Source organism: Labeo rohita, unplaced genomic scaffold (assembly GCF_022985175.1).
Source record: "Labeo rohita strain BAU-BD-2019 unplaced genomic scaffold, IGBB_LRoh.1.0 scaffold_122, whole genome shotgun sequence".
Taxonomy (NCBI): Eukaryota; Metazoa; Chordata; class Actinopteri; order Cypriniformes; family Cyprinidae; genus Labeo; species Labeo rohita.
Genome location: NW_026127362.1, coordinates 169,603 through 183,707, shown reverse-complemented (window position 1 = coordinate 183,707; position 14,105 = coordinate 169,603). Strand labels below are relative to the sequence as shown.

Sequence of the window (14,105 nt, the reverse complement as noted above, 5' to 3'; positions counted from 1 at the left end):
TTTACTTTTGTAGTGTAGGTGTAGGTACACAGGTACACATGCCTTTCTGCTTTCTGCATTCTACTTATTAATTTTTTTTTTTTAATAAAGTAAACGTATGTAAATATGTAATATTATACATCTTGATGTGTTCTTTCTTTATTTTGTTTGTTTGTTTGTTGTTTTATTTTTCTTGAGTATGAGATCCATAATCTTCAGTGTCATACATGAGCCATATAAGCCTGGTGTATGAAATATGGTGCTCAACAAAAAAAGTTTTTTTATTTTTTATTTTTTTATTTTAAAAAAAAAAAAAAAAACTAGTCAGTAAAAAATAATAAATAAATAAATAAATAAAAATAATAATAGTAAATAATAAGAATAAATAGGATTTTATGCCTACACTGAAAAAAAAAGTGTAGCTGGTTCAAAGTTAAAAAAAAAAAAAAATAGCTTCAACTTGCTCTAAGACCTCTGAATGATCAAAATGTTTAGCTAAGAAATGGCTTCTTAGTATAATTCTAAATGCTTCCTCTTCAGGTCAACACAGGTGCGCATGCCTTTCTGCTTTGAAATCTTTACCTTAAAAAATAATATTAAAGTAAACATACAAATAACTTTGTTTTTTAAAAAAAATGTTAATATGTAAATATCTAATATTATACATCTTAATGTGTTATTTATTTACTTATTTAATTTTTCTCGAGTATGAGATCCATAATCTCCAATTATCATACATGACCCATATAAACCTGGTGTATGAAATATGATAATAATAATAATAATAATAATCTGTCTGAATGTCTCTTTTTTAACGTTTGTTAAAAAACTAGTCAGTAAAAAAAAAAAAAAAAAAAAAAAAAAAAAATAATAATAATAATAATAATAATAATAATAAATAGGATTTTATGCCTACACTGAAAAAAAGTGTAGCTGGTTCAAAGTTAAAAAAAAAAAATAGCTTCAACTTGCTCTAAGACCTCTGAATGATCAAAATGTTTAGCTAAGAAAAGGCTTCTTAGTATAATTCTAAATGCTTCCTCTTCAGGTCAACACAGGTGCGCATGCCTTTCTGCTTTGAAATCTTTACCTTAAAAAAATAATATTAAAGTAAACATACAAATAACTTTGCTTTTAAAAAAAATATGTTAATATGTAAATATCTAATATTATACATCTTAATGTGTTATTTATTTAATTTTTCTCGAGTATGAGATCCATAATCTCCAATTATCATACATGACCCATATAAACCTGGTGTATGAAATATGATGATGATAATAATAATAATAATAATAATAATAATAATAATAATAATAATAATAATAATAATAATCTGTCTGAATGTCTCTTTTTTAACGTTTGTTAAAAAACTAGTAAGTCAAAAAAAAAAAAAAAAAAAAAAAAGTTTTTTTTTTTTTTTTTTGCCAGGCTTTACAGGGTTAAATACTGCCAATGCTAACAACATCACAAGAAAAAACGTTTTGAGACACTTTAAATATATATTTAAGTTCACTACACACACAGACTTAAAAAGAAGAAGAAGAAAAAAAAAGATCTAGAATATATGTAAATTATTAGCCATTTTATTGACGTAGCGTCTTCATAAGAATCAGCCATATGATTCATGATTACGAAATCCGGAAACCGAGCGATTTATATTTGGCCAAAAGGGGTAACCAAGTTAGACCTAACGTAATATTTTTCAAAATATTAAGAGTACTTACATTTTGAAAGTATGCATATATATAACAAAATAGTACTTGTCAAAAAAAAATCTGATAAAACAGAGCTATTTAGTTGCTTTTGTACATTTTCCACGCATTCGTCGTTTCTGATCCCCCTGTGCAATTGTACTAGTCCAGCCTTTTCAAACCTTTATCAGCCTCGTGCCGACTTTGTGTGACGTGTACTCGTGACTGTTCGTTTGATTAGTTTACTGCTTAGAACCAGTTGTCTTTATTCATATATTTCGGTAAGTGTTGCTGTTTTAAATTTGTTCTCGGTTGTAAATTGTTTATCGTAAGCTTATTTCATGTTTTCGGTAGTGTAATTGGCCCTGTGATACATGTTTGAAACTTTAGTGTTTTTAAAAATCGTATTTTATATAGTTAGTAATGAGTTGTAACATATTCTTAACCATGTCATTGAACAGCGTCGGTAGTTAAGGTTTTTTTCTTCAGTTGTTACCACTGTAACAATGGATGGCTTTTTTTTTTTTTTTTTTTTGTTTCCTCTGAAGTTGAAACAGAGTAACTTCCTCCTGTCTTTCTCAACAGCGCGTTGAGTTCTTTTGCCAACGTGAATTGCGCTAACGTTTTGTGTTTTCCTCTTTTAAGGTGTCTTTTATGAATAATCAAAAGCAGCAGAAGCCAACGCTAACAGGCCAGCGTTTTAAGACCCGTAAAAGAGGTATGTTTTCGTTTTACGTGAGACCGGGGCAGGTTGTCACGTGTAACTTAGTGGAAGTTATCTTAACAGCCGTTTTTCTTAGTAATGAATCACACATGGACATGCCACATATACTAGCTTGCCTTTAAATCGGAGTGTTTTACCTTAGTTTTGCTATAACCTTAATATAGATCACTTTTAAATGGGTGTTTGAAACCACTGCTAGTGAAAATGAGTGAGCTAGTGAATGTTCTCACTCTGAACCTTGTAGTTACTAATGGTCTAGGCCTTGTAACAACTAGTCCAGGCACCCTTACTGAACGTCACGGCTTATTTTCTTGTGTCCTTCCTTTTGAACAGATGAAAAGGAGAGGTTTGACCCTACACAGTTTCAGGAGAGCATTGTACAAGGATTAAATCAAACTGGCACTGATTTAGAAGCTGTTGCCAAGTTCCTAGATTCCTCTGGTGCCAAGCTCGATTATCGGCGCTATGCAGAAACCCTGTTCGATATCCTGGTGGCTGGTGGAATGCTGGGTAAGTGGGTATTGAATTCTTGGGATCTACTTTGTTTTGGTTGTGAAGCATCGTTTAAGTAGAGCTTTTCCTTTTGTCTTTGTTGCCTTTAGCTCCGGGAGGTGCCTTATCCGACGACATGACTCGGACAAACTTCTGTCTCTTCACAGCACAAGAAGATGTTAAGACCATGAAAGCGTATGCTCAGGTATCTAAAGTCTCTGTGTATTAGCAATAAGCATTCATTTTTAAATTGAGTCTTAATCATGCCTGATTTTTAGGTTTTTAACAAGTTAATCCGGCGTTACAAATACCTGGAGAAAGGTTTTGAGGAGGAGATTAAAAAGGTAATTTGAACCTAAGTCTCATCCTTTAACTTTGTTTAACCAAAGACCTGAGGTTGTGCATTAAACTAATTCTTATGTGTGCATTTTATCCTCCAGCTGCTCCTGTTTTTAAAAGGGTTCAGTGAGTCGGAGCGTAACAAGCTTGCCATGCTTGCTGGCATTTTACTGGCTAATGGGAGCCTACCAGCTTCAATCCTTAGCAGCCTCTTCAATGACAACTTGGTCAAAGAAGGTATGTCTGACTTGGTCATGCCAGGTTTTCTCATTTCTTTGCTTTTGTACTAAATGTTATTTTTAAATAGGTGTGTCTCCGGCCTTTGCTGTGAAGCTGTTCAAATCGTGGATCAATGAGAAGGACATTAACTCTGTGGCTGCCAGTCTGCGTAAGGTTGGCATGGACAACCGGCTGATGGTGAGTCTTAATTCGTTGACTGCATGTGTGAACCTGTGCGATTTCAATGCTGATTGTTCTGCTGTGGTTTAACATCTACTCATAACTTGTCGTTACCTCTTCTGTTGTAGGAGCTGTTTCCAGTGAACAAGCGAAGCCATGAGCACTTCTCGAAATATTTCACTGATGCTGGCCTTAAGGAGCTGTCTGATTTTGCACGCAACCAGCAGTCGTTAGGAGCTCGCAAGGAGCTTCAGAAAGAGCTCCAAGAGCAGATGTCTCAAGGGGTTTCTTTTAAAGAGGTGTGAAGACCGTTCTACTTTAAATTCAAGTGATGAATCGTAATTACTTGATTTCAGTACTTAAACTATATGGGCTATCTGCTTTGTCTTTTAGATCATTGCGTATGGCAAGGAAGAAATGAAGAAGAGCAGCATCTCTGAGCAGTTGATGATTGGCATCATGTGGACCAGTGTCATGAGCTCAGTGGAATGGAACAAGAAAGAGGAGCTGGTCACCGAGCAAGCCATTAAACACCTGAAGGTAAGCCAAAGCTTTTAGAAGGAACCTAGTTGAGAGCCAATTTACCGTTTCACTGCTATATATCAGTCAATGCCAATCTTAATTCCTGACTTCTAGTTTTGTTTCTCTTTCTCAGCAACACAGCCCGCTTCTGAAGGCCTTCTCCACACAGGGCCTGTCTGAGCTGACTCTGCTTCTGAGAGTTCAAGAGTACTGTTATGACAACATCCACTTCATGAAAGCCTTCCAAAAGATCGTTTTGCTGCTGTATAAAGGTAGTGTTTCTCAAAAGCGCAATCTATGATGATTCTGAAGAGCGTTAATGGGATGGTCCCTAAACATTTTCTAATGTTTTCCACCCTTTCTTTAGTGGACGTTTTGAGTGAAGAGGCTGTTCTTAAGTGGTATACTGAAGCTCACCTAGCTAAAGGAAAGAGTGTCTTCCTGGAGCAGATGAAGAAGTTTGTGGAGTGGCTGAAAAATGCTGAAGAAGGTGAATATTGGTCTCTATTAAACATGGTTGTTTCGTTGTTGTTCCCTTATTAAAGAAGTAACTCTTGTTTCAGAATCCGAGTCTGAGGAGGAAACGGACTGAGACTGAAGCCAGGTTGCTTCACTCTGGAATGAGGACCACTCTTTTAAAGTCTTTTTAGTAAGAAGTGCCGTCTTCTTGAGGATGCAATTGTAGTCCTTATCAAGAAGGAATGATTGTTCTCACATCTGTGGAACTCTTATCTAAGACCTTTTTAAGATGTTGGTGAAATTGTTTTGGATGTTTAAGTACAATAGCACCATTGTGACTTATCTTGTCTATTTTGACTTTTATAAAAATAAAGAATATCATGCAAGTCTGTCTTCAGGAATTTTTTTTTTTTTTTTTTTTCCCTTCTTGATGTGATTAAAGTACTTGTCCTTAATGAGGAGGAAACAGTTTCTTGTGGTCTGGTCATGTGAATGGAGTAGTTCATGTCAATTCATGTTCAATGGGGTAAGTGAGTTTAATTGAGTGGAGGAGAATGTTTACTATTACTTATGGAGCACCATGTTTGGAAACCTCCTCTTCCCACAAATGTATGTATGCAACTTTCACCGTATAATATCCAAGGTACACATTTCTAGTAATTGTGCAGTTAATTCTTGTTCTATTTTAAGAGGATAGATAGAGTTTTTTTTTTTTTTTTTTTTTTTTTTTTTTTTTTTATTTAATTTTTTTTTTTTTTTCCTCCTCTCCAAATTATTACTGGAACATGCACGTCTCTACATCTCTGATGCAAAAGCCTCTAAATCCACCTGCTGTATTTCTTTAAAACTTGCATTTCTTTCTGGCTACTTTGTATAGGTTTCTATGCAAGTACTGGTACTTCTGATTGGGCTAAGGCTGAAATTTAGTGAGTTTGAAGTGAAAGTATTTGGATGTATAATCTGTCAGGAGCATTCACTCCAGTATCATCTCATTTTTGACCAAAATGGCTTTTAACTGGTTTTGCATCTGAACTCTGCATATACACACACACTTATTAACTTATTTTTACAGAGACCAGGTTAGTCGTATTGATCTTAAAGTTAAGGATTCATTGTTTTGAATGCATATTGAACTAAATGCTATCATAACATCTTAGTTGATATTTCAATATACTTTATTTTTGATTGGACATATGTTGTAGTGACAGTAATGTTTTGGTAGTGATCACCTTACAGAATTTTAACTCTGCTAAAACACTACATACTGAAATACAATATTGCATGACTGTACTAAAATTATTTATTTTCCCTAATAAAGGATTATGTTCCCATTTGTCACTACTGAAACAATGACGACATGTTTTGGTTGTAACTTACCGTAGTGATGATTTGAAGTACTTTGAGCTTAGCTCAAAGATGCTAATGAGCTAGCACAGTTCTGAACGGTGTTCATTTATAGAAAACATACACTGTTTTGGTAGCCATTGAAAAAATGCATTTTTATTTTAATCAATTAATTTACACACACACACACACACACACACACACATGTATATCAAACTTTAATTTAAAAAGAAATCAAATATATATTTTTTAAAACCACAATGGAAAAAAAAAATCATTTCAATATCATTTTCATAAGGTGAAATTTAGGGTTTAGGGTTCGGGACAGCCACCTCCCAATTGAAAGTAACCAATAAATGATGATTTTAAATATTTTAAGCTTACTGATATTTTAAATATCATTTTGGGTTTCAAACGATAATAGAAGGATCTGAGTACACATCTAAGATTTGAAATCCTAAATGTTTTTTAAATGTGACCCTGGACCACAAAACCAGCTGAAAGCTGAATAAATAAGCTTGCAATTGATGTCTGGTTTGTTAGGATAGGACAATATTTGGCTGAGATACAACTATTTGAAAATCTGGAATCTGAGGGTTTGGAAAAAAAAAAAAAAAAAAAAATCAAAATACTGAGAAAATTGTCTTTAAAGTTATCTAAATGAAGTTCTTAATAATGCATATTACTAATCAGAAATTAAGTTTTGATATATTTACTGTACCAAAATATCAGTGCAGTTTGTACCAGTTCTGTAGAATGGCCCATAAACACAGCAGGATCCAAATACAAGTTATTTCAGTAACACTTCATGATAAGGTTTAATTTGTTTGCATTAGATACAATATTTCTTAACATGAACAATACTTGTACAGCATCTATTAATCCTAGTAACCGCAGAGCATTTACAATACAAAAGTTGTATCTGTTAACATGGTAATGCACTGTGAACTAACATGTTAGTTCATAAGATGTTCAATAATAATAATAATAATAATAATAATAATACCCAAAAATACACAACAGCAACAACATTATCATTATTCGTATTGAAATGTTAATAAATGCTGTAAAGATATATTCTTCATTGTTAGTTCATGTCACTTAATGTATTAATGTTACCAAATAAACCTTATTGTAAAGTGTTACAGTGATTTCTGTGTCCCAGCTGCTCAGTGCTTGTCATTTAACTTGCTACTCGTTGCTAGTACTGTCTTGTGCTGGTTCAGTGAGGTCTTGAACTTCATACATTTCCTACTCATCATCTTCATGATTGTGAAGGTCTTCACCTAGAACACAAATTGTTTGTTTATAAAACAATAGCTCCAGCTTTTTCTGCCGAGTTTCACAGATATGTTAGGTACAGTAGATACTAAAGAGTGAAAATTGCTTTCTGCATTGTGGAATGGCAGTTTCTCAACAAAATGTCTGAATGTGCTTTACCCTGTTTCTAATTCTGTTCTACTGTTAAAGATTACAACTAATGCATTATTTAAGTTTAGTTTAATCAAAACTAAATGCAATAATGTTATGAAAAAAAAAAAACATTCAAGTGCAATTAACTTGCTATGTGCTATATACTATGAAAACAGGGAGAGTGAGCTACTGTAATTACATCAATGTATTGAGCTAAACAATGAGACTATGGCATTTTCTGAAAAAGAAACATTAGCATTTTGCTTTGTGATTGCTATATATCTTCACTTATGTATTGTTTTTCATGGTTCTCCGCATCATGATTGTTTTTGAGGGGCTGGTTAAGATCTTCATCTAGAAAAATTTAAATAAATAAATAAATAAATAAAAATTAAAAATTAAATTAAATTAAATTAAACGAGACCCAGTTTGTGGTTAATACATGCAAAGCCACAGACAGCTGCCCTTGCCTGGTAAATGTGTGTTACTAGGTAAGACCCTTTAACCAACTTCATGCTGCTGAAAAAGTTATGCTTTGTGCAGGTAGTAATCAGGCCTGGTTGTGTCTAGTCCAGATGAGCCCCATTATTAATGCAGCTTCATAGATTCAGGAATTAGTACTGTAACTAGAGGGGCAAACACATTCTGACACAGGCCTGTTCATTATTATTTCGCTTTATAGCTCTTGTGCATGTAATGCATATTTTGTTTGACATTAGAGACTTATCAACCATAGAAATATTTTTGCACTCCAAACTACACATTGTTGCTTAGAACTTTGCACTTACCACTTTCATTATCATCCATCAGTTCTGTATCAGTTTTCTCAGTCTTATCTGCATCTTCACTTATGCATTCTGCATTGCTCTCTGCATTATGACTGTTTGTGAGGGACTGGTTAACATCTGCATCTTTAAAAAAAATAAAAATAAAAATAAATAAAATGAGATTCAGTTTGTGGTTAATACATGCAAAGACACAGACAGATTCCTAATTCTTTTAAATGTTTGTTACTGGGTAAGACCTTTTAACCAACTTCATGCTGTTGAAAAAAAAATATATTATTGTGCTGGTAGTAATCTGGCCTGGTTGTGTCTAGTCCAGCTGAGTGCCAATTTTAATGCAGCTTCATAGATTCAGAAATAAGTAACTAGAGGGGCAAACAGATTTTCACACAGGCCTTGTTGGTATTAGATAACTTCCTTTATAGCCCTTGCATGTCATGTATATTTTGTTTAAAATTCCAGACTTATCAACCATAAAGATATGTTTACACAACAAACTATTCATTGTTGCTTCGGACTTTGCACTTACCACATTCATTACCAGCTGTCCTTTCTGCTTCTTCATTTTTCTCAGTCTTATCTGCATCTTCACTTATGTTCGGTTCTTCATTGTTCTCTGCATCATGACTGTTTGTGAGGGACCGGTTAACATCTTCATCTTAAAAAAATAATAACAATAAAAATAAAAATAAATAAAATGAGATTCAGTTTGTGGTTAATACATGCAAAGACACAGACAGATTCCCTTTTGTTTTAAATGTTTGTTACTGGGTAAGACCTTTTAACCAACTTCATGCTGTTGAAAAAACTATATTTTGTGCTGGTAGTAATCAGGCCTTGTTGTGTCTAGTCCAGCTGAGTCCTATTATTAATGCAGTTTCATAGATTTAGGAATTAGTAACTAGAGGGGCAAACAGATTTTCACACAGGCCTGGTTGGTTTTATTTCGCTTTATAGCTCTTGTGCATGTCATGTATATTTTGTTTGACGTTAGAGACTTATCAACTATAGAAATATTTTTGCACTCCAAACTACACATTGTTGCATAGAACTTTTCACTTACCACTTTTATGATCATCCATCAGTACTGTATAATTTTTCTCAGTCTTATCTGCATCTTCACTTATGCATTCTTCATTGTTCTCTGCATTATGACTGTTTGTGAGGGACTGGTTAACATCTTCATCTTTAAAAAAACAAATAATAATAATAAAATAAATAAAATGAGATTCAGTTTGTGGTTAATACATGCAAAGACACAAACAGATTCCTATTTCTTTTAAATGTTTGTTACTGGGTAAGACCTTTTAACCAACTTCATGCTGTTGAAAAAAAATATATTTTGTGCTGGTAGTAATCAGGCCTTGTTGTGTCTAGTCCAGCTGAGCCCTATTATTAATGCAGTTTCATAGATTTAGGAATTAGTAACTAGAGGGGCAAACAGATTTTCACACAGGCCTGATTGGTTTTATTTCGCTTTATAGCTCTTGTGCATGTCATGTATATTTTGTTTGATGTTCCAGATGTACCAACCATAGATATATTTTTACACTCCAAACTACACGTTGTTGCTTAGAACTTTGCACTTACCACTTTCATGATCATTCATCAGATCTGCTTCATTTTTCTCATACTTAGCTACATCTTCACTTATGTACTGTTTTTCATTTTTCTCTGCATCATGTTTGTTTTTGAAGGGCTGGTTAACATCTTCATCTTTAAAAATTAAAAAAATAAAATTAAAAGAGACCCAGTTTGAGGTTAATACATGCAAAGTCACAGACGGCTGGTAAATGTGTTTTACTGGGTAAGACCTTTTAACCAACTTCATGTTGTTGAAAAAGTTTTATTTTGTGCTGGTAGTAATCAGGCCTGATTGTGTCTAGTCCAGCTGAGCGCCATTATTAATGCAGCTTCATAGATTCAGTAATGAGTAACTAGAGGGGCAAATAGATTTTCACACAGGCCTTGTTGGTATTAGCCCTCATAGCCCTTGCATGTCATGTATATTTTGTTTAAAATTCCAGACTTATCAACCATAGATGTTTTTACACAACAAACTACACATTGTTGCTTCAGACTTTGAACTTACCACTTTCATTACCAGCTGTCCTTTCTGCTTCTTTAGTTTTCTCAGTCTTATTTGCACCTTCACTCATGTTCGGTTCTTCATTGTTCTTTGTATTATGATGGTTTGTGAGGGACCGGTTAACATCTTCATCTGTAAAAAAAATAAAAATAAATAAATTATATATATATATATATATATATTTTAAATTTATAGCCCTTATGCATGTCGTATATTTTATTTAAAATTCCAGACTTATCAACCATAAACATATTTTACACTCCAAACTACCTGTTGTTGCTTAGAACCACTTACCACTTTTATTACCTGCATCATCACGAATGCTCTTTTCTACCTTGTTCACTTCATAATGAATGCTCATGAGAGGCTGGATAACATCTTCATGTTTAAAAAAACGAAAAAGAAAAAGAAAATAAATTATCATAGATTTTATGTATATTTTGTGTTAATAACATAATTAATTGAGGTTCTAATTAGTTACTTGTGTACACGAGGACCGTCATTCTGACTGTCAGCTGACAATCAGAGCACAAGAGAGATATTAATCTCAGGATTTGCATTCTGTTATGTTTTTATTTTTTATTTATTATTATTATTATTATTATTATTATTTTTGCAGATATACGTGCCTTACAAATGGTAACTATGCACTGCCATAAAATTGTCAAGTGGGAGCTGGACATTTTTTTTTAATCTGTCCTAATGCAGCGTTAGAACAACTTTTTGGAGTAAACAAACCACATAAAAATTAGTTGTGTTAGAGTAAATAATCTGAGAGTGGATGAAAGCCATCATTTGCTAATGATTGTGATTGAATGTTTTTCAATGCAACTGCTCAGAGGCTGCCACAAAGTTTCTATATATATATATGTATATATATATATATATTAGCACCAAAATATATGCTTTACAGGTCTCAATGCTCAGATTCAAATCTTTAAAGTTGTGAAAATAATCTTTTTAAACTTACCTTGCGCTTCTGCACTTGATAATTCATTCGTTTCCATTTTTGGTGTGCTATCTTTATCTTTAGCTAAATAACACAGAAGATAATTCATAATGCATTACATTTCAAGAGCATCAATTAAAATTCAAACCAAAAAGCACAAAATAAAGATTCACTTTTAACTCCAGGTCGTCTTGAATCTAACTGGAGAAAACTATGCTAAACTATGTTATTTTTGCACATACACTACCAGTCAAAAGTTGTTTTTTTTAAAACAAGTCTCTTCTGCAGTAAAATTTTGAAATATTTTTATTATTTAAAATAAATTTTCTATTTTAATATATTTTAAAATATAATTTATTCCTGTGATTTCAAAGCTGAATTTTTATCATCATCACTCCAGTCACACGATCCTTCAGAAATCATTCTAATATTAATATTTGCTGCTCAAAAAAATACTTAGAAAATAGAAAACAGTTATTTAAATACAAAAAAAAAAAAAAAAATCAAATAAATGCAGGCTTGGTGTTAAAAAAAAAAAAAAAAAAAAAAATAAATTAATAAATATTTAATATCTCACTGTTCAAAAACGTTTGACTAGTAGCGTATGGGAAACTGAAAGCCATATCATATTTTTTTATGAACACCTATATCTCTTACCCTTGTTTCTTCTTTTGCAAATGAAATACATCACAACTGCCACTATGATGATGATAACAGCACTGATGATGAATAATACAACTGGTAGAGTTATATTATCATTCTCGCTTATATTATCTGGATGTAGTAAATCTAATTAAAAGAACATAAAAAATAAATAATCATAACCCAGGTTCATCATGAACACTGTACTTCAGCAGTTATTGTAATGTGCATGAAATAGACCTATAGGGCAGTCCTTCAAAGCAAAGCTGGTATTCTTTCGGCTAACTTCATTTTTCACAGTGCATGTAAAGACTGAATCTGGCTTCTCCTCCTTGCTGACAGGAAACTCTTGCCCAGAGTGTTTTATCAAATCTGATCCAGTCCATTCATAGGTTACTTGAATCTGAGATGACACTGAACAAAATAGTATTTTTGTAGAAGTGTTCAGTTTACAGGTCACACTAGGCTCCTGCACAGCATCTGAGGGGAACATAGAGAAAATTAGACTTGTAGATACTATATACGTAGTAAATGCTTTTTAATTACAATACTCTGAGCTAAATCTCATAGATACAAAATGCATAAATGTTTGAAAAATATACCCTTTTGCTGTACACAGGTGTTCCATTTGATATTGTATTATTGCTTATTTTTGCAACTTAAGTACATTTTAAGCTTAATTTTAATTTAATTAAATTATGATTTTCAATTTGAGTCACATCAGTTGATAGTGACTAATACTATAGTATTCAGCATACTATAAATAAATCACTTCTTAGAAAGTATATGAATGCTGTGTTCATCCCATCACACAATAACCCATCCATTACATTTATCAACAGAAACTATGGGAGCGTCTTTGCTTGAAAAACCAGCATTGTTGGTAGAGAATGTTATGCTTTGTGATTTACTTGATCATCAAGCTTCACCAGTTTTACAGGTGAGCAGCACAGCTGTGCTTACATGCCAACCAGACCAACATTAAAATAGTACTAGCCTACAATATTGTGTTTAATTTTAATCTCATTTTCATAAAGTCACTTACCAATAACTTGAACTTTATTTTCAGAATTTTGCTGCCTTCCATTGATCTGTATTACAGACCTATAAATACCACTGTCCTGGCTGGACATTCGACGAACAGTGAGTTTTGCAGTAGTAAATTCAATCTCTGATCTTCCTCGGAACTGACCGTATTCTTGAAAGCCAGTTGAATCATATTCAGCCACCTTGTTTCCGTTGAACGTCCACAAAATCTCTTCAGGCTCTCCTGGTATATATGGATCTAAGGTCATGTTCTTCCCATTCTCAACATAAATGACAGCAGTTACAGCATCTGAACAACATTTATAGAGGGAAAAATCAGGGTTCAGCCTAAAACATACTCATTTAAAACATCTAAAAGTTAACAACTTTTTAAAACGAAAACGAAACTCCAATACAACAGTGTTTTAGCTTGTTTCCTAACAGGTCCTAAATACATTCTTTGCTGCTACTGGAGCCTTAATTGTCTTTAACATTAGTTCAACAACAACAACAACAATTTTGTGGATACAGTCTAATTCATTGTTTGCGTAACCTGGTCATGTTCTGAAGCGCAAGAGGAAGCACTTGTTATACAACCCATTATAAATAGAACAGCTTACTAAAATCAATACATCTAATTAACAACTTTCAATAGTATTTACAACATTACACAGACTATTTTCAATTATAAACAACATTACTTACTGTATTTTGACAATAATACACAGACGAAAAGATAAAACACTTCCCAGAGAGCTGTCATTTTCTTTCACTTTCGCATGTCTGATCAGCTGATCCAGGTAAACCAGTCCATCCACCCACCCTCAAGGAATCTGTAGTGAGACTCTAGCAGTGAGTGGCTTTTAAACATTCGTATGAGTCTGAAACTGTAGTTCAAACATGAATTGGTAGTTTAAATGTAGACGTATCTGACAATTTTACCTCTGACTGCTGTATTGTAAGTTGCCACACCTTAACTTCCTCAAAGGAAAAGTTTTGTTATTTAAATCTTGATCTGCTTATCCAGTCACACTAAGCTTCGCCTTTTTTTTTAACTGTTGTTAAAGGGATAGTTCACTCAAAAATGAAAATTCGTTTTTTAATTAAACTCAAATGATTCCAAACCTGTATGAGTTAAATAAAAGAACAGCATTTATTCAAAATAGTACTCTCTCTCTCTCTATATATATATATTACAGGTTCCAAAAAATATTAAGCAGCAAAAACTGTTTTCAACATTGATAATAAA

General features: G+C 32.9%; 2 protein-coding genes across 8 annotated transcripts; one reads left to right on the top strand and one right to left on the bottom strand.

Annotated features, from left to right (window-relative positions):
* Positions 1-1,810: 1,810 nt before the first annotated feature.
* Positions 1,811-4,994, top strand: bzw1b (basic leucine zipper and W2 domains 1b). Its single transcript, XM_051101060.1, has 12 exons — positions 1,811-1,954; positions 2,319-2,391; positions 2,731-2,907; positions 3,000-3,094; positions 3,168-3,233; positions 3,330-3,465; positions 3,536-3,645; positions 3,756-3,926; positions 4,021-4,167; positions 4,283-4,421; positions 4,517-4,639; positions 4,713-4,994. Exons 2-12 carry the CDS (start codon positions 2,328-2,330, stop codon positions 4,739-4,741), a joined length of 1,257 nt encoding a protein of 418 aa, XP_050957017.1. The 5' UTR covers positions 1,811-1,954; positions 2,319-2,327; the 3' UTR covers positions 4,742-4,994.
* A 1,097-nt stretch (positions 4,995-6,091) lies between these two features.
* On the bottom strand, positions 6,092-13,834 carry si:dkey-11f4.14 (suppressor of Mek1). Of its 7 annotated transcripts, XM_051101053.1 has the most exons (13): positions 13,799-13,834; positions 13,562-13,689; positions 12,876-13,166; positions 12,071-12,310; positions 11,846-11,977; positions 11,210-11,272; positions 10,534-10,617; positions 10,243-10,371; positions 9,741-9,866; positions 9,214-9,336; positions 8,680-8,808; positions 8,154-8,276; positions 6,092-7,238 (listed from the first exon to the last, which is right to left on the bottom strand). In XM_051101053.1, exons 2-13 carry the CDS (start codon positions 13,617-13,619, stop codon positions 7,204-7,206), a joined length of 1,533 nt encoding a protein of 510 aa, XP_050957010.1. In that variant the 5' UTR covers positions 13,620-13,689; positions 13,799-13,834; the 3' UTR covers positions 6,092-7,203. The 7 variants fall into 7 exon arrangements, with proteins under 7 accessions (XP_050957010.1, XP_050957011.1, XP_050957012.1 ...); XM_051101054.1 differs by having other exon boundaries at positions 10,546-10,617; positions 13,562-13,799; XM_051101055.1 differs by lacking the exon at positions 9,214-9,336 and having other exon boundaries at positions 13,562-13,799.
* Positions 13,835-14,105: the final 271 nt, after the last annotated feature.

Bases quoted from the DNA above. Each gene is read 5' to 3' on its own strand.
- si:dkey-11f4.14 (XM_051101053.1), bottom strand. From the start codon at position 13,619: ATGACAGCTCTCTGGGAAGTGTTTTATCTTTTCGTCTGTGTATTATTG. The intron at 8,809-9,213 runs GTAAGTGAAAAG...TATTTTTTTAAG, and splicing joins GATGGATGATCATAAAAGTG to ATGAAGATGTTAACCGGTCC. The intron at 7,239-8,153 runs GTAAGTGCAAAG...TTTGTGTTCTAG, and splicing joins GATGGATGATAATGAAAGTG to GTGAAGACCTTCACAATCAT.
- bzw1b (XM_051101060.1), top strand. From the start codon at position 2,328: ATGAATAATCAAAAGCAGCAGAAGCCAACGCTAACAGGCCAGCGTTTT. The intron at 2,908-2,999 runs GTAAGTGGGTAT...TGTTGCCTTTAG, and splicing joins GGTGGCTGGTGGAATGCTGG to CTCCGGGAGGTGCCTTATCC. The intron at 3,095-3,167 runs GTATCTAAAGTC...CCTGATTTTTAG, and splicing joins CCATGAAAGCGTATGCTCAG to GTTTTTAACAAGTTAATCCG.